This window comes from Mizuhopecten yessoensis, unplaced genomic scaffold (genome assembly GCF_002113885.1).
Source record: "Mizuhopecten yessoensis strain PY_sf001 unplaced genomic scaffold, ASM211388v2 scaffold716277, whole genome shotgun sequence".
NCBI classification, from domain to species: domain Eukaryota; kingdom Metazoa; phylum Mollusca; class Bivalvia; order Pectinida; family Pectinidae; genus Mizuhopecten; species Mizuhopecten yessoensis.
The window spans coordinates 397,349-418,864 of record NW_018480036.1 but is presented as its reverse complement, the minus strand read 5'-3'; the positions used below and the strand labels follow the sequence as shown (position 1 = coordinate 418,864).

The window sequence follows — 21,516 nt, the reverse complement described above, 5'->3', positions numbered from 1 at the left end:
GCCTAATTTATAGATTGTAATTTGTTTAGTCTTGCTCCTTACGTTAAAGTGGGAACATAACAACTGAACTGACGCACAATTACTTATCTCTAGCAATGGCAACAGATCGAACACAACCTTAAATTCATGTACATTAAGACATATCTAATCAGACAAAACATACAGTTCACATCAGACAGAACGCCAGAGTATACAAATCGTATTTGTTATTATCATACCATAAGTAATTTCACCAACGCTTTGGATTACACATGTAACTACAATACTCAGGGGTCGGACTGGATAGTTTTGACTGTAATATATCACTAGCATATATCACATCACTCACCCCATTCTGTACAAGTATGGTGTTGAATGCGTCCTCATGCGAAACGCGGTCATAGGTCACCAACATATCCCATAATATGGTCATCACTTCCTTTAGTAAGAGTGCCAGGAAAAAGTTGATATGGAGTCGTATCCTGTGCTGCTTGCGCAATGCCCTGTTCGTGATAATCATAGAAGTGATAAATATATGGGTATAACGTGCAACTGCATACCTTTATATACCCTTGACAGGTTTCTAGGACCAACACACAGTCTTTGATGCTCGACTTCATCACATTCTATACCAACATTACCATTATATAAATAACTTAAACGTCACTGATCAGGCACTTATTTATGTTAAAACTGAGTAGCAATCAATTGTATGTGGACTGTTTTAAATGATTCTAGTCAATATTCTGTCAAGTCGATATAAACCATGACACATGAATTTAACACTGAATTATACTGAATCTCCTGCAAAATATCTTTGAAGCCTTGTAAAGTCTTGGATATAGATTCTCCAAAACTTTCCTCTCAGAGTCTTTCACTCTTATACAACGTTAAGTTCATATTTGATTTTATCTGTGAATACAATTGTCTCTAATGAGTCTATCCACAGTACATTGTACATTTTAACAAGAGTATGCAATAACCGTTACCTCACTATCAAACTCTGACAAACGAGCCATGTTTCATTCCCTCCGTTTCTTGGAAGTAATTTCCGTCTACTGACTGATATTTTGTACATGTATATCACACCTCAATTGCTGCTGCTGTACCTGTCCTTAGTATCATAATGTTCTGGGTGAACGCTTCTTGCAAACAAATTGGCTTCTAAACCTTGATTGCCCATGTTGAAAAGATTTTATGGTCATTTTCACTTTGACATTTCAGCAACTACATGTACCATACCCTCTTGTCTGCTGTTTCTTGATAAGTGTTGGTGACGTACACTGTATTCTGGCATTGATGGGGGAATGGGTTATAGTCATGACAATAATGGTAATCCGGCATCAGTTTCAGTTTGTTTAACGTGACGATACTTACTTGTATCTGACAAATATGTATATAGCCGGAACCAAGACGATGACACTGAAGATACTGCAGCCCATACCGAGGTACAGCGAGGTTTTCAGATCCTGTGGAAGAGATAAGAGGTGGAAGAGATAAGAGGTAACGTGTTACTCAACAGTTTAAATGTTCGCCAGTAGGATGTTACAGGGACACAGAAACGTCATTGAACCGTAATTGTTTAGTTTAATTGTCGATCCTCAGGTATTAAGTATAAACGTTTACTTAACACATTTTGTCTGAAGACAATTATTGGAAAAGGTTCACGTTGTGACCCTTTAAACATAACGCGGTGTGACGTTCTCGCCGTGGCAATAGTTATGTATATAAATTGTCTTTTTATCTTAAATCTTTAATTTTTGTAAGTAAATACTCGCGAAGAGATCTTTTTCGCGCTTGTTTGCACACCGCAAATATTTCCATTATAATAGTCATTCAATCAATCAATAGTTTATTTTAATGTCACACACCATTTACATAATAACATATCACAGTTTAGATAATGACATTCAAAAACAATAGAGTACGATAAAATATGATGCCCTACCGAACTCGGCTTATAAGACACTATACAAGTAATTGTTACATGATGTACATCATACATCAATATTTTATAAATACAACAATTATACTTCACAATAAACTAAATGAGATACAGTTCGATAACTCCTTATAATCTATAATACTCTATGTTTAATAAAATGATTATATGATATATCGCACTTGTCTCAAATTATCATTGCACATCTTTATCAGTTTAGAGTGGATGACTGTGATTAACCTTAAGATACGCATTATTTCACAATAGCTAAAATGAAATCAAAAATGATAGTTCATAATTAGTGATAAAACTCTATGTACAATCATCATAAGACGTAAAATATTTCACTTGTCATAAAAATATAATTACATATCTTTATCAATTAAAAGTTAGCGCGTGTGTTTTACTTTCAGATAAACAGTTTTGGTTACTAAAAATTGCAAATCTTTACATTACACTAACTAAGTGAAAAAAGGGAATTATGAGAGTTTAAATTCATAAAATCACCTTTCAAATTTGAGGCCATATTGTATAGTTCATTATTTAAATCACAGTAAATTGGACAGTCACATGAAATATGTATCTCGTCCTCAATTTCATTTTTACAAAAAGGACACAGTATTTCATTCGCGGGAACGTTATTGTATCTTCCAGTCCCTATCATAATAGGAAGACACCTGGTCAATGCACCGCGGAAGTAGCGCGGAATGATATGTATGACGTAATTATCTGGACGTTTGTCTTTCTTAAATAGTAGTTTATTTCCTTTGATAGCGTTCTCCTTCCGTAGTTTCGTCCAATATTTCAAAAACGCACTTTATGCGACGCATTTTTACGTTTCTCGAACACGTTAGGGCTTAAGTTTCTTGGCCAAATTTCTTACTCCTTCCAAAACGTTACCCCGCCTGTCTGACCACGTATGCGTTTTAAATAAAAGTCTGTCGACATTAGTATCTTGTAGCCGAATATAGAAACGAAATGTTTCCAAACGTTGTTTTGTGTGACAAGACGACAGCCAACCCATAACACTAAGTACGCCGACATTGGAAGAGTAGTTCCCGACCCCAAGGGAAAGCATCATATCACGATTGCTGAAGAGCCGTTGTTCTGCAAGTCCCCATATCGAGGCTCCAAAAAAGAGGTTTCCATGCCTTGCACCATGAGCCCACGATATCTATAAGGATTCGTAAATCGAATTCTGGCGTTGCTAGTACAATATATTCGGCGTGGAATATCAACGATAAGTTTGTCCCGCCGATATCAATGCCTTTTAGCTCGCGTAATTCACAGTTATCATGGTAAATGCCAAAAAAGGGTCGTTGTATTAACAGTTAATGTCTTATTTGATCGTTGAACATCCTTGACGACAACCGATGCCGAAACTCTATCAAGACAGTCTGTTCTTTCTGCCATGAACATCTGGTTAAAAAATTAACTGTGAGAGGACAAGGGTGGTTCAGATAATCATGGATAGATTGGGGATGGAATAAAGCCGCGAGCTAAACGAAGCGGAAATTAAAATTAAGTGCCTAAACCAGTAACGATTGTTCTTTACTAATGCTTGGTTGCTAGATGGCTGACACTGGCAGTTTAGCCGTCAAGCTGTTCCCGACTCATGCCAGGAGATAAATGGATACAGTGATACCGGGATGTACCTCCTTCCTGGCAGTGACAGTAGGACGTTACATGCCAGCTACATTGAAGCTACTGGTCGTGACAAAACGACATTGGATCGCAATGATGATCAGTATTAGAATTTGACAAAAGTGTTACAATTGTCTTGAGACTAAAGACAATTTCTATTACGTTATTTATTATGCATGCAAAGCACTTTCTTTAAATCTGACCCACAATGGTCATTCTAAAGGAAACTCAAATTATTCAAATACACCATATCAAATTATCAGACCTTTATTAAGTATGTACACTAAACATGGTAAGGCTGTTGGCACAGTTACCAGCTACAATAGTGCATTATAGACGGTCACGCTGACCCAGTTACACGAATACAATGTACGAATTCCTGCCTTTTGACACGGTTACCTATTTACGTGAGACAAATACGAATTATTTGGCTAAAACGGTTTTTTGTTACATAAATGCTCTTGCTGAGAAAGGTATCCAGTTACACGTACACGTCCTGTATACATTGCGTAGATGATATGAATAAATTGAAATTTTCAATCTTGAAGGGTGAAATAAAAATTTCAACCGAAGATAAAATATTTTAAATGTAAGCCAGACATTGCCGACCTTAACACATTTTGATTATATTTTTACCAGTTTTTTCTTTTTTTCTTTTTCTTTTAATAGTGGGGGAGGATTTTCTTCTCTCCCTTCAAATATGGGTTATCTTTCTGGATCTGATACTGTTGTCGTGACGTCAATGCATATAAAATGGTGACGTTATGCATTCATTACATGGAAATTCTCTTATCTTTACTCCAGATTGATAAATATTTTCCTGACCGGAAGTTGATGTATGTATATCTTTGTCTAATGGAGAGAAAACCAGGATCATGACACTGTAACGTAATTACATGATTGCACTGGATATCGCCTGACTGACACGGAAAATAAGCTACATATGCCATATGTACATTAGAAATGGCTAAAATTAAAATCTGGATACACGTATACCTGCACATGATCAGTCCGATACAGGCATTAGTCATACCTATACAACATACATATAACTAGACACCTGACACAGTAACACAATTCCACTGCTTTTCATTATTTCAATTTTGACCATTCGCCCTCGCGCAGCTGCCAAACCTATCATTACTATTTACGATTTGGCTAACAAAGGTCTTCGTATCATGGACACAATTCCTAATGAATGATGACGAGTTGACAATGCCCTGTGATTCTCATTTGTCTGTATAACTTATCACAGTCTGTTAAGCAGGAAGTTGTTTTATCCTGACTGATTGTCCATTCCTACCTGATTGCTGATTGAACCCTGCGTCCATTATGTCGTTAAATATAGCCTGGGATATGTCCCTAAAGAGTACATATCATCGGAGTGATGAGGACTTATATGTAAGTTAGATAGTCAGAGCTGTCTCCGCATTAAGGCGACTGTACAGACATGTGCCGCGTTTGTGACATTGAACGTTCTTTCCGATAGCGATATTCATATATTGATTATTGTAAAGGCTTTTGTGGGAATAAGTTTACATAACTTGACATACCTAGAATTAATAAGCAAATATAGTATTATGTCGCAATCATTTACTACAGCACATTGGAATACTTTTACCTACCCAAGGAACAAAATTGGCCAAATTTGATTAGTTCCATAAAGTTATATTTTGGAAAAAATGAGTTCATCGAATTGGCTCTTCCTTGTATGAGTTGTCTTTTAGTACAGGCACGGACCTAGAGCAATGCTGACTAAAACGTTTTCTCACAATGCTAGCATCGCTCGGTAACATCATTTCCATCATCCAAGATGGCAGTGCAAATTAAGAAGCTTCCTGTTACATCGCATACCTAATAGGATGTGATGAATGAATGAATTAACAGTACACTGCTATTCTATGATAAAAAATATAGTATTATTGAAATAAAGATATCTTGTATTCCGAAACAGAGAGAGTGTAGTTTGTTCTAACGTTCTCGTCGTCTGCTGTCTTAGCAAGGCTAATACTATCTCAATCAATTTAAATCAAATAACTAAAGATGTCCCAAACTTTGCCTTGAAATCCTCCTTGAAGCGAATTTCTTTGGATTAACCATTTTTGTATTTGATACTAGCGCTAACCCCTCAAACATTATTTGTTTGCACACTATATAAGAAACAAATCAAGAAAACCAAAATACACTTTCTATTACACTGTCTCTGGACATCGATGCAAGCGATGAGTGACACCGGAATGGACAGGAGACATTAAATAATTCAATAGACAGGGGGCAGAGGATCATGGGGCTGTCAGGCCATAGTGATTGGTCAGACAAAAACGTTCTCTTTTCTGTTGGGTAGCTAAACAACTATCCGAGAGGTCGAACATAACATAGGTAATAACATACACAAAAAACGAACCTTAGTATTCAACCTAACAACTTTCACGGGGAATGAGTTTTGTGCACGTTAATGTTTTGTCCCAGTACACGTGCCCAGTTTTGCAAGCAAATTTGACAATATTTACCAATTTGTTACTGTTGTGTAAATCTGTACATCCAAAACATCGGAACACTTTTCATGCCTTATTGAGTCGTTTTCAGCAGTCTGAGAACGGCCGTTGGCAAGGATGTCCGTCTGTGACATCATTAACTTAGGTCAACTACATCCGGGTGTTTCACTTGCGGAACCGATTTCAAACTGTAGCTTTGGCGGCGCGAAGCATTTCTACATTACATAGAATCAGGCGAAGAACTGTGAGAAACCACTTGCGTGAACGGCACTTTCGTTCATAACTTCCGTATATCCGCACTCTCATGCAACGAAGACATCGTGTTGCATGTCCTGCTTTGTGCAGGACGCTTCTCCACTTTGCTAGACAAAATTGGGCGCCTGTCTAGCTCACAGACGTCTCGATTCTACTCGGACAGTGGTAACGGCCAATCAAAGGGCCTGTTTCCAGTAATGTTAATTCTCCATAGGAGCCTGCCCCCGTATAATTTCTTATCTAGCTCAACTACTGTTTTTTTCTTTTCCGAAGAATAATTTTACACCTTTCCGACACCCAGATTTCATAATTTCAGTGAAAATGTATTTTTATAAAGTTGTCAATTTCAGCATCAAAGACATAAGTTCGTAAATAAAAGAAGGTTATCTCGAAATTGTAATTCGCAACATAGTATAAATTTCTTTTGATAAATATTTCCAAAACATCGTGTTTATTCATAAAACATAAAAAAAAAAATTCTCGGATGAAAATGCACTTGCAGAGACACAATTATGAAGAAAAATGCCATAAAATTGCAATTTTCTCCCGTTATATAGTTTTGGATGCAAATTTCCATCAGAAAATCGGATAGAGCTTTACTTGTTTCATATGTGTACCAAAAATCAGCTAATTCCATGTGGTGGAACGTTCTCATATCGCCGCCTGAATGTGGTTGTAAATTGAAAGAAAAGGGGAAATGAGTAACAACCTTGTCTGAAACCCTATTATATAGCTTATTATATACAAACTTTTATATTGAATATCAGAGCGGATATTTTCATGACAGTTTTATGATGTGTAACGACTAAATAAACAGTATCGATATAAAGATTTACACTGAGGACACCCTGATACATGAATACTGTTCTATCTCAAGTTGTCCTCTTCTGAATTTTCTGATCGTGTGGCCTTGTACATTTATCCGTATCTTCTTGTCTTTGTCTATACGTTTACGGAATCATTGACTCGACGCTAGCTATTCTTGTCTCACTTTCCTTGTTTTATTGTCCCATCTCCAAAGCGTTGTGGCTCTGTCAGGGTTGGGACCCTGACTTGTCTCACTTTCTTTGTGCCTGCCGACCACGCCACATCGAATAGATAGATTATCCATATGAAATACTTTATTTTGTTCTAAGTAATCAATCAATTCTGCGCTTCTTGGAGGTATTGAATGTGATTTATTATATTGTCTTGTTATTTTGTGTAATTAGTTGTTCGTTATTTATCACACATTTTCGCATAATTGTACCAAACTACTAAGTATTAGCTGTTTACAGCAATCATCGGTGGCTTGCTATTTTGTTACTTTATCGACGCTTCATAAACCAATCGTTATTGTTTCAAGATGGAGGGTAAATGTGTTGGAGAAGGGTGTCAAGTATACTTCAAGAAACGTAGTGGCAATAAGAACAGAAGTGCACGCAATGTAAATAGTCCACAATATAAATGGCTCCTAGATACGCTGGTGCAACAAGGATTGATGTCAGCAAAGGAACAAGCACTTATTTGCCAGAAGTGCTACATGAAGTATCTTCGGAACAAAAATCAGCCTGAACCTGAACCCGAGCAGAACCAGGAAATAGAGGAAGAAGACGACTCCCCGTCCCATATCCTGCCGTTGCTGACCCTTCATGATCTTTTGAATGGATCATCTTCACACAAAAAATGCTGTCTCTGTCTTGTTACCTTTGCAAGAAATGGAACAAAATCATCAGTCTTACCAAAACGTGCAAGACATCACCTGATCTATTCACACAAACTGTGGTGTCCCACCTCATCCCGCGTCTGCTCCATTCACCTTATTGGTAACGACTTAGATCCGTCTACAGAGGTTGTCCTTGATGGTAGAGGTTCCTTGGAATCTCAGTTACCATCAAAATCGTCCGAAATCATTAATGACCTCCTAGAGGTGTCGCACGTCCTTTCACAGAACCAGTCTGCGTTTACAATAAGCTTTTCTTCTCTTGATGACTCGGCATGCATGGCCTGGACAGGTTGGTCCAAAGATCAGTTCCTCGAAATCCACTCGCACTGTTCCCCATATCTTTCATCTGGTATATATACCAAGACTACACACGATGCTCTATTACTGTTCTGGGTAAAACTGAAAACCGACATTTCCTGGAGTCAGTGTTCTTCTCTTTTTGGAATTTCCAAGTCAAGTGTGTCCAAAACTTTCCACTCCATAGTACAGGCATTAGACACATCGATAGTCCCACAATTTCTAGGTCCGGATCACTTGACAAGAGAACAGTTGCTCGGGCACAATACTGTCTTTTCAGAAGCATTTTTTGGAGATAAAGCCACTGCCATATTAGATGGCACCTATATTTATATCCAGAAAAGCTCCGACCACAAGCTCCAGAGAATGTCCTACTGTGGCCAGAAGAAGAGAAACTATCTCAAATTCATGAGCATCGCCTTACCAGATGGCTACATTCTGGACACAGTAGGACCATTCACTGGCAGCGAAAATGATGCTACAATTACAAAAAAAGTCATGGACAAGCTAGTTACTTGGCTACAACCAGACGACAACGTTGTCGTTGACCGAGGTTTTAGAGATGTCCTACCAGTTCTCGAAGCCTCTGGCCTCAATGCTAGCATGCCGTCATACCTGAAACCCGGTCAAAGTCAACATTCTGACGTCCAAGCAAATCTTGACAGAACTATCACCAAATCGAGGTGGATTGTGGAATCCTATCATGGTCGTCTGAAACACTGGACGTTCTTCCGAACGCAATTGGTGTCTAACAGCTTTATCAATGTCATCGAGGCTTTGCTTCGAACCGTCACAGCCTGTCTGAATGGTATTAGAGGACCGATCTACCAGAGATCTCCAGAGAGAGATGCCAAAGATAGGCTAATGGCTGAACGTATGAAGGACCGTTTGACAACACCGAATGGTTTAGCTCAGAGAGTCAAGACAGATCCGGATCTATCTAGACGGGCAAGGTCCGAGTTTGTCAAGATGGATGCATCTTCCGTACTGTTTCCCCGTCTCGATCTTGATTACTTGAGAACCATTACGTGTGGAACGTATCAGATATCTCTGGCTCCTGGTTACATCGCCGAACATTTAAGTGATGACGGAGACTATGAGGTGTGGCTTTACCAGCACTCCCCAGACCTTCTCCGATGTCAAATACATTCTCGACACAAAAGCCAAACGAAATATAACGTTTGGATACGGTTCACCGTTTCACCCGATGTTGAGGCCCCAATAAAGGACTACTACTGCCAGTGCCCAGTTGGAGAGAGAACGATGGGAATGTGTGCGCACATCTCCAGTATCTTGTACTACCTTGGGTATTACAGGACGCTGGAAAACCCTCGACCATTACAACCACAGGTAAAGAAATTCCGACAAAACTTGAAATAGTTTTCCATGCGGCAACGGAGTGCATATGTCGAAAGTATGTTTGGGGCTCGATATGAAAGATCCCCGTTACCATGTGACTAACCAAACTTATAAATATAGGTATTATACAATCGCCCGTAGCTATGAACACTCCCGTAAATGCGAAAACCAACCAAAATCATAAGGAACACGTTTTGTTTGTTGTTCTGTCTATTTGTCAGCCAATGTCTTCAACCACGGGGACTTGTGAAGTAGCCATCTTGGATTTTTTTTATGAAAAAGTGTTTCTCTCACTTTTTTTCATATCTGTGTACATATTCTCAACATACCGAGCAAATACTCTCGTTTTTTTGTTAATTATCTAAAGAAAGTCGAAAATCGGCAATTCAACCATAGGCTAATTCAACCCAACATTTGAAAATGTTCCACCACTTACATTTTGATGATTTTTCCTCTCATCAATAGCATATTACGTACTGTTTAATAGGATAAAAATTGGTTTGCATCCAACGCCCATAAAAGGGTGTATTCTCTAAAAAACACAGTTTTTGTGTCTAAAATGTTATCATCGAAAATGGCATTTTTGAGATTGTTTCTTCCATAAAACAGCCAAATGGCGCGATGGAAACATGATTTTTTGTCACAATCATGCCATGAATGTATTCTTTACGGTGACCATCATTTGATTAGATTTTCATTAATATTTTACATAACATGCACATTTTATCAACACTTAGACAGCTTCTGAAAGGTACAACTTTGAGGAGCCATAAAAAACAAACCAAGTGACCTAAATCTTTATACTTTATAGATTTGTGACCACAACGGCATGGGCAATGCACCACCAACAGGAAATTTGAATCAGAGAAGGGGCCGTTTTGGAAACCGGCCCTTTGTATCGACGCATTGGAGTGTTTTCAGGACCATTATGTCGTGGAACGTAGTCCACTTGGTGAAGGTATGGGGCTGCATAAAAGCGAATGTCTAAACGCCTCTGGTGAAAATTGATAGTTTTATCGGTGCACGCTACCGCGATGACATCCTGCATGCCCACGTCATAACGTTCAATCAACAAGATCATGTTACGCTGCAACATGACAACGGAATACCACACATTGTACGCGCTTTGACTGGCCATGGCCTACAATATCACATGACCTTCACTTATCGAACATGGAATGAAATTCAACGTCGGCTACGTCAACTGCCAAATCAGCCTGTGACATTGAATAAGCTTTCCGTTGTATTAGTTTGCATCTAGAACGGCATAACCAAGGCATTATTCAACAATTTTGTTGAATCTATGTGACATCGGTGCAATGTGTGCATTGCTGATTAAAGTAGAGAAACCTGATATTGACGTTGTGATATTGCTTTGGATGCACTTCGTTTGTGTTGCATAAACGATAAAATCGGGGTTCTTTAGACAATTTTGAATGAACTGGACCCGTATTCATGAAACCGTTCTTATTTTCAAACCCAGATTCCGTGCCAAAATCCAATTCCTTGAGCCAGTTAGAAATTTATAGTTATAAATTTCTAAACTGATCATCTTTTGTCAATGATATGTAAGAAGAAATTTGGAAAAGACGTCATGCCAAATACTGTTGCTATGTTTAAAATTGATTTCTTGACCATGTCACACGATTAAAGCGTAAAACAAGAAAGACAAATTGAGCATGATAACGGTTTCATGAATAGGGACACAGATCTCTTGGGAAATGTGTCTTTTGCAATTGTGAAACAAACTGTTACTGTATGGTTTGAGGTATTTACCAACGCATGGGTTCTTTGTTACTCTAGAATTCATGCATTTCACGTAATGACAAACGTCAAACTCACATGATCTGTCACACTTGTAAAATGATTTAAATATGTATCAATATTATTCATTACACTGTTCTTAATTGTACACGGTCAAAGTGCCAGTGTAACATGCATGTTTGTTTGTGGTATAACGTCCTCACAACAGCTTAAGGCATAGAGTGTCATGGAGACAAGACAGAAATGAAACAGTACGAAAGTAAGAAAAGATAGATTCCAAGTGTTACATCAGGCAGCACATCAATGTTGGAACCCCCACACTTTTCAGAGGGGGGAAGCACACTTTCTTCATCGTAAGTCTGATTCAACGTAACGTAAAACTTATAAAAGTAAAGGTTAGGACCTCAGTATCTATCATAGTGTTTTGGTGACAAACAATTATGATTCTGCACATTATTGTGGTACAGCGATATGATTCATCCATCTTTCAAAACAGTAACATTCGTGTATCCTTGATTAGCCAGAGTAATACAATGTATCCTTTGAGTAGTGACACTTCGTGTGCACACTTTACTTGGTACTCCTGATTAGTAAGAGTAATACAATGTATCCTTTGAGTATTGACACTTCGTGTTCACTCCTTACTTAGTACTCCTGATTAGCCAGAGTACTACAAAGTATCCTTTGAATAGTGAAACTTCGTGTTCACACCTTCCTTAGTACTCCTGATTAGTCAGAGTAATGCAAGGTATCCTTTGAGTAGAGAAACTTCGTGTTCACACCGTACTTAGTACTACTGATTAGTCAGAGTAATACAAAGAATCCTTTGAGTAGTGACACTTCGTGTGCACACTTTACTTGGTACTCCTTATTAGTCAGAGTAATACAGAGTATCCTTTGAGTAGTGGCACTTCGTGTTCACACTTTACTTGGTACTCCTTATTAGTCAGAGTAATACTATGTATCCTTTGAGTAGGGACACTTCGTGTTCACACTTTACTTGGTACTCCTTATTAGTCAGAGTAATACAATGGATCCTTTGAGTAGTGACACTTCGTGTGCACACTTTACTTGGTACTCCTTATTAGTCAGAGTAATACATAGTATCCTTTGAGTAGTGAAACTTCGTGTTCACACCGTACTTAGTACTACTGATTAGTCAGAGTAATGCAAGGTATCCTTTGAGTAGAGAAACTTCGTGTTCACACCGTACTTAGTACTACTGATTAGTCAGAGTAATACTATGTATCCTTTGAGTAGGGACACTTCGTGTTCACACTTTACTTGGTACTCAATATTAGCCAGAGAAATACAATGTATACTTTGAGTAGTGACACTTCGTGTGCACACTTTACTTGGTACTCCTTATTAGTCAGAGTAATACAATGGATCCTTTGAGTAGTGACACTTAGTGTTCACACTTTACTTGGTACTCCTTATTAGTCAGAGTAATACAAAGAATCCTTTGAGTAGTGACACTTCGGGTTCACACCTTACTTAGAACTCCTGATTAGTCAGAGTAATACTATGTATCCTTTGAGTAGTGACACTTCGGGTTCACACCTTACTTAGCACTCCTGATTAGTCAGAGTAATGCAAGGTATCCTTTGAGTAGAGAAACTTCGTGTTCACACCGTACTTAGTACTACTGATTAGTCAGAGTAATACAGAGTATCCTTTGAGTAGTGGCACTTCGTGTTCACACTTTACTTGGTACTCAATATTAGCCAGAGTAATACAATGTATTCTTTGAGTAGTGGTACAGTTCGTCATGCTCACACTTTACTTAGTATATTGGAATCAACAAGTATTCCTCCAATTTTTGAAATTGATACAATTAAGGAGATTTACGTGCACTTCCATTCGATTTTACAATAGTAAAGGTCACTATGGTTTTCAACATGTTTGTCACTAGCAGCACTGACTATTCCAAGAAGAACGAAACAGCAGTACAGTGCAGCTCAATTATTTTTTTGTGATCCTGCATTTATTACCAATTTTAAAAGTGCAATTACCTGGGTGTGTGTTACCTACTCTTTTATAACATAACGTATGTCAATTTATTGTGTAAATGTTAGGCCGAACTAATATTACCAACGAATCCAATTTACAAAGAGAAATGTAAGAAGAGATAATGATTCTTTGAAAAACAAGGGATAAACAGAGCGGAATATGTAATAGGATATTGACCTGTCTGGGTAGGATGAGAAAAACAATTTTTGAGTGATAATTTCAGGGAATGGTCTCAATAGAACTTGGCTACGACACAATAATTTATAGTTGGTAGACATAGTAAGTCTTAATATTCTTGTAATTTGTCGTTCCCATTTCTCTTTATAGCAAAGTCATCACAGAAAATTGCTTCGTCGATGAGTTTCTTGTGCGACACCGATATCATTTTGGCATTTTTTATACTATTCTTTCGGTTTTATGAACGTTATCAATACTGAAGATATTTCTTTACTTCATAGGTCAACATTTTCGTAATTGAAAAGCGGATGAGCTTTTCAGAATGAATTAACTATCGGATATTCTTTGAATTACATTTTGCAGTGCGGTCTTTTTGTTATTTTGTTGGATGCAGTCATATTGTTGTTGTCTTTTGAATTACCACTCACCTTATAATTAGAGCACTGTGTGTAATCCGTCCAGTACATCCCTGCCTTCATCAACCACGTTGAGTTTGGCAGACATATCTTCTCTGCTTGTCCTGTTGATAAAGTCGTGCAATATATATCCAGTAACAGAATAACCTATCTCTCTTTTTATTCTCCCTCCCTTTGAATTCATTTTGAATTCATTTTTCAATAACAATCGTCATTTCATATTTTTTTGGCCAAATATACTGTTGTAAAAGCGTTCACAAAGAGAATGCACACCATTTTAACGGAAAGAAACATACCAATTTTACACACATATTTATTTAGTTGAAACACCACCAGAAACATTAACAGCAAAGATAAATGTTGTTCAACAGTATCATATTCAGCAGAAATATTTAATTGAATGTAAATATCAACATCTTTACGACACAGAAATTGTCATAAAAAATATTTTCACAGATGTTCATTATCAGATTTATCACGATTAAATAATTATATTCATATAGATTATTTGGTAAAGAATGCTTACGTGTGGGGATAGAGTAGGACATGTATAGAGGACAATTAATATAGTTGACAGTAGATGGCGCTTCTTTACCCCAGCAACCGTAACCGTCCCATGTAGCTTGGCAGGTTGAATTGTCCGGTGGTGGAAGTGACAATTGTTTGTCACAACACTCATGCGCAGCGTTACAACAGGACTGCCACCTCTGACACTGTTCGTCCGTCAATGTTCGGCAAATCTCTGTCCTTGCTGTGTCGTTCTTTGCGTCTGGATTTAGTCGGGCGTGAACTCTTCCCGACTCGGATGTCAGGAACAGGAAAGGATGTGCCGGATGTGCTGTCAAGCCTCGCTTTGGAAACAGGAAAGTGTAGCACCATGCGCAGGTAAACATGTCATATATCTGTGGATGGTATGCACCGAACTTGTAGTGACACGTGCGCTCCTCCCCATCCACGACCACAGCCGCGATCTGGAAGTAAACAAATGCAAATATCTTAGAAAGATCATGTAATAATGTTGGTTCTGTCCACTAAAAGAATGTATGGGAATTAACAATGATTTAAAGATATATTGTGGCTACTTGCATATGATATAATTTTAGTTGAGGTGTGCTTCTTTTCCTCATAACCGGTTAATACCAAAACATTAAGTTACTACATTGACCCAACCTATATTTGCTATATGCATTTTATTTGTTTTTTTTAACAATGTACATGTATGACATCAGAAACATATTTGTCCTCGTAAGGGAAACACAAACTACAGATCCGAACTTGTCCAAGGAATATATTGATATGGACGCAAATGCAGGAGAGACGATGGGTCCAAGACCTAGTGCGCATACTTACTGACTGATTTAAGAAAATCAGGAAATATATTTTCTTGATATGTGAACCTATTGGCTTTTAAACCAGAAATTTGGGAACATGTTGTTGAATTTTTACATATGCAATTTGTTGAAATTGCTGGCTAGATAGAAGTAAAATGCGGACATGATAAGGCCATAAAGGTTCGCAAATTAGTAGAAATGGACACAAAGTAGATGTGGGAAAACAGTCAGTTGAGCATAAAAAAAAGGTCAAAAAGCAGAATAGATCAATATTTAATTCTTTGCAACAACCTTGCTTATCGTTTAAGTATACCTGCATTTATAAAACCCCGTGATGCAGGTTTGTTTGTCAGCACAAGATATATCTCACGTAAATCGCAAAATTTGGAGCAATCACGAGAAAATGAAAACAACCGAAACATCGTTTGGAAGGGTGTACATGTATGTAGGTTGTTATCAAGAAAGAGAAAGGTCACGATCTGAACAATGATATAGAAAACTCACGCTTATAATACAGCTAAGTAGTAAACCTTCCTGGTTGGTCTTGTTAAACTTGCTGATTTAGAAGTGTGTTGGGGATACAGTTTTACGAACGACTTCGTCATACAATTTCTTATAATTACAAGAGGCACATGGGCCTTAACGGTCACCTGATATAGTTATACAGAGAGTTGATTTTTGTTTTAAACATGAACAGAAATATTATTCAAAGTGACAAAAAAACAATAAAACCACATTATTAAATATCTAGTATGCAGATTTAAGACTGAAAATTATTTGAAACTAGCACCTCTGATTCTAAACAAGGAAAATGAAGAAATTTTATTTTAGCACACGGACTCCATTGGGTCTCACCCTACAGCCCTTGGGGGTAGGGATGGCTCAAATTTTTCAAAGTATCAAATTGTCAACTTAGGGTTATAATTTCAATCAAGTTATCAACATGTAATATTCAAAGTATCATTTGCCATTATAAACCATAACAAATTTTGCCCCCCCCCTCCTTCCCCAGGGGTAAACGTGAGACCCTAGGGTCATAAAATTCAAAATTTTGGTAGAGAACCTAAAAACCCTTCCATCTATGAAGAGTATTTGATTCTACCATATCAGGTCTTGAGAAGAAGATTTTGAAATTTCAGTCAATTCGATCCTTTTTTGCCCCACCCATCAGCCCCTGGGGGTCAGTCAGGGCTGATATGTGCATATCATCAAACTGCTATCCAATACTGACAATGCTAAGCCAAATTGAATTACTTCCAATGGCAATTAAACAAATGTAGGTCCAAAATGTGATTTCCCTATATAAACTATAGTAAAGTTTATCCCCTCCCAAGGGGGAAACGTAAGACCCCGGGGTCATGAAATTCACAAATTTGGTAAAGCACCTTAAGACCCTTCCATCTATGAACAGTATTTGATTTTACCATATCTGGGTCTTGAGAAGAAGATTATTTACATTTCAGTCAATTCGACCCTTTTTGGCCCCACCCATCAGCCCCAGGGGGTCAGTCAGGGCTGATATGTGCATACCATCAAACTGCTATCCAATACTGATAATGCTAACCCAAATTGAATTACTTCCAATGGCAATTAAACAAATGTTAGTCCAAAATGTGATTTCCCTATTTAAACTATAGTCAAGTTTACCCCCTCCGCAGGGGGAAACGTGAGACCCCAGGGTCAAGAAATAAACAATTTTAGTAAAGCACCTTAGGACCCTTACATCTATGAAGAGTATTTGATTCTACCATATCTGGATCTTGAGAAGAAGATTTTTGAAATTTTAGTCAATTTTACCACTCAGGCCCCTGGGTGCTGGGGACCATATCATTCACAATTTTAGTTGACCGTTGACCATGGAAGGTTATATCAAAATTTCATTGAAACTGGTTCAGGGGTTTTGGAGAAGTCGAAAATGTAAATTGTTTACTGACGCACGACGGACGACGGACGACGCCGGACAAAAGGCGATCGCAATAGGTCACTTGTCAGGTGACCTAATAAAAGACATATCGTCGATATATCTGAAAGTGATATAATTCAAGGATCTGGCAAGGGCAGTGTTACTTGTCATGTATTTAATGACATCTGCAACTAATAAAAGCAAAAATAATAACTGAAATAATACGCTTCTTCAGTTACCTATGAAGTATAAAAGTGTTCAGATGGAAAAGGTCAAATGGCAGCAAAAATATGTTTGAGGGAATGTTAAAAAGCCACATGAAATAATTAAATGTTCTGGCTAACAGAGTTCCAATACGATGGCATCCCTAGTTTATCATGTTTATTGTACCAAATGAATGAAAAACATGTACAGCAGGGCGAAATCACTCATAAAAGAGTACTGCACGGCAGAACAATATACAAAGTGATATGTTCACCAACAATATACTAAAATGTATAGACACGTACTGTTACATTATGTAGAATAACTATTTTTTATTGTGAAAACGTCTTGACAATAATAAAATGTCAAAATAAAAACTCTGGATTTTTTTTATCATCTTCCAGAAGGGATTGACATACACAATTAAAATGTGTTACACAATTCTACTTTCGCTGGTATTTAGATTAATGTTTGCAAAACAAACGAGAAACAATGAAATATTGTGTTTTTTGATTGCATGTTAAAAATAGATTATTGTCAGGGCGGTGATTTTGGTTATATCATCTCGTGTCGAGCTTCCATAGCTCGGCTTTAAATTATCTGGAAAGCTCATCAAACAGCAGTCTAACAGCGTATTACGCGATGTCTCTTCTTCATCATTAACGTAAGGCTATTTTGAGGTATTACATCTTCTCAATACTGTCATTATCGATAGGTCTGTACAGAAAAAGCAGCGCTGAATGTTTGGGGATAAGATATGAATTCAAACAAACCAGGTCAGTTTTGTTAACCACATACAAGCATGTCCTATTTCTCAGACACATTAGAAAGTGATAACGGCCCCATCGCCCTCCACATTAGGTCTCTTTCTTTGTAAAATATCACACCACAAATAGGAAATATTCACGTCCATTATCAACCGTGATGACGATGAAGCTAAACATACCCAAGGGTTGTCTAGCTCGACTGATAGGTGACATACTCTTACAATCAGACAGGGTCACCCATAGTCTACATCAATATAAGTACAGCTCCAAGAGGGACACAACCGTAGCCGGGAATCATAGCGTTCACAGAGATGGCAGACATGATTAGAGCGAACAAAAATAATAATAATGTATGATATCTGCAATTAAATGTGAACTGAAGATGGGTTTTCAAAACCTGTGAAATAATACTTTTTGTTACATTGTAAGTATTATAAGTCATGTGTTAGCATTTTGACATGTCACAGATATGTCGGCTCTGTGATATTTCGATTTAGGACCCGTCTGTTGTGATTGTCGAATATGACCTTGATTTACTAATGGACTGCATCCGCGTATAAATACGCTGTTGATTATCTGTGCAGCGTGGTCGGTAACGACTGTAAAACGCACGCGATAAACATGGAAATGCCGTGTAACCGAGCTATCAGACGTCATACATGGACATGTGGAATAATTTTCAACGCTGTTTTAAATCATTACAACATGATAAGGTGACGGCATGGACTCTTCCGCCACCAAAATAATTGTTCCTTTGTAAGAATATATTATAATCAAAAACAAAAAAACAATGAACAACGGCATTGCTTTTGTGCTTTTGACTTCTTCGGAGTTTAAAATAAACAATGTCCTTAAGAGCTTAGAAGAAGTGAAGTGCTTCGGGGCAATGCCATTATTTTTGTTAATGTTTTTACAGGCATTATACATATACCTGCGTGGTACACCATCAAACTATGAAGAATTTGATGACTTGTCAGAAACAAGTATTGATTATGGATTTTTGTGTGGAATGAAATACAAATTCAATATGACAGTGAACAGTCTTCCCATCCGTCGTACAAGGTATGAGTGGTCGTGACCAACCGTTAATGTACACAGAACATAACATGATGTAAATTGACATAATAAGATTTAAGTTGGGTCAGAATGTTCAGAATCGCCGATGGACTGTCTGGGATGTAGTCGAAAACACCCTAGATATTTTGCGTGTCGTTCCCTAATTCACTCCTTAATGAAATTAGGCCATGACGAGAATGGTCACTCTAAACGTTCGCTCGGCTCCGGTATCAACAACCTGATCCATCAATTCGGACTGGACACAATTGTTACTGTCAGGTGGTTAGACAACATCGAGTGCGTTCTATTTACCCTTCAATGTTATCTGCATAGACCATTGTCGTAATCCAATAACACGTGATGTAGATGACATGTACCTACTGTATACTAAGTCAACTCTCTAATACATCACATAGGAAAACTTCGACGCATATGACGTTTAAAAAGTACGTTCTAATGTATTATTTATTTTATCCCTTCCTCTTACATCGAACAATAAACCACTTGTAATATTATGTCATAATGCGCTACATCCGTATCTGACATGTACGTTCATATCGTTACTGTTTGAGCAATCTCAAACGATATGATACCGCTTGTTCTAACAACGTGTCTGATTGGATGATTCCTACCACATGACTGGGCAATAAAACATCAGGATTTAATTTCAACTGTCTTTTGAAGCCGAAGTGCAACATGGTTATTCGAGCAGAATAAAAGAATCGTGTTTAACTACAGTAAGGACAACAAATGTATATTATTCGTATTAATGTTTGAATACTGATAAAATGTATTTCATTAAATTTCGAAATCGGCTGTTGTCAAACTAATACAATAACCTGAGTATAATTAGATATTGTCTCTTAGACTGAGATGCATAAACAACAGCAGAGTTGACGTAGGCTACCCTTCTTAACTTTGTCAATTCATAACAGCGAAAAGCACATTTGCTTGGGTGGATGTCAATATGTAAATGCTTTAGCACGTTTTGTCAAATTAGGATGTAGTTCCTCAAATAACCAGTCAGTTACAAAGGTGACAAGCCACGGAATAACAGTCCGCGGCGTGCTTGTCTCGTCCACTGTTGATGTGACTGGACACTACGTAACTCATCGAGACAAGGCGTACCAACAAATGTAAATCTTCTAAGCAACAGTACATTGTCTGTCTCAGATACTGGTTGATACAAATTATCAGATTAAAAGTGTTGCTTATTCGCAGTTGTGCGTCTTCGCTAAAATAAACGTCATATGTAGAGTGGTCTCCACAGAAAAAATGCAATGCTGCAAATATGTAAATCGGACTTACAGAACAGGGAACAAACAAAAAATGCAGCTGTTAATAGGACGTAAAACACAAACAAACCAAAACACAGGAAAAAACAATTTGCAGTCACAAAATGTGATTAGAAACATATGTCAAATTGAACGTTCATCAGAAAGCAACCAAGGACTGATGTTTGTTTCTGTCAGGGGACAGGACCCATACTCAATTGTAGTCCGAATTATTCTGACGTTTTATCGACTTTTTTCATATCGATCTGTCGTCGATTAACGCGCCCAGATTGCACTTCAAACTGATATTTTAGAAACAAATCGTCACTTTCACACACATGTCGCACATGGATCGAAAGATCTTTTCTTTATGCACTAGGTGGTATCAAAGATCATTACGAAAAGTTTTTTTCAACGTTTTCTATACCAACCCATGTTTTTTATGGAAATTAGGCCATAAGAAATGTCACATGACTTGACGAGATCTCGCGTTACCGAAGGTATTTCCCAACGTTATGATGTAGGCCGGCGAGATTTTAGTCACGTGGCATTGGAAGGCGGGGCTATCAAAAAACTAGAGTAAAACAGAGTAAGTTTGAAAAAATATGTTTTTAGTGATTGTATTAGTTGTTTGAGGCATGTTATGTATGTTCATCTTGTGCATAAAGAATAGATCTTTCGATCCATGTGCGACATGTGTGTGAAATTGACGATTTGTTTCTAAAATATCAGTTTGAAGTGCGCTCCGGGAGTGGGTCGCATATTTCCCGCATATTATAGAGGGCCAGAGTTCTGTTGTTAATCGACGACAGATCGATATGAAAAAAGTCGATAAAACGTCAGAATAATTCGGACTACAATTGAGTATGGGTCCTGTCCCCTGACAGAAACAAACATCAGTCCTTGGTTGCTTTCTGATGAACGTTCAATTTGAC

The 21,516-nt window shown here is 37.7% G+C and overlaps 1 protein-coding gene across 1 annotated transcript in view; it reads right to left on the bottom strand.

The window, feature by feature from the left end:
• LOC110442538 (calcitonin receptor-like) overlaps positions 1-21,516 on the bottom strand; it is an 82,440-nt gene that overhangs the window by 20,053 nt on the left and 40,871 nt on the right. Inside the window, exons 2-5 of the mRNA XM_021486192.1 lie at positions 14,573-15,017; positions 14,059-14,150; positions 1,357-1,448; positions 329-482 (exon numbers count right to left, since the gene is read on the bottom strand). Of these exons, the coding sequence (XP_021341867.1) occupies positions 329-482; positions 1,357-1,448; positions 14,059-14,150; positions 14,573-15,017 (783 nt within the window). The remainder of the gene's footprint in view (positions 1-328; positions 483-1,356; positions 1,449-14,058; positions 14,151-14,572; positions 15,018-21,516) is intronic.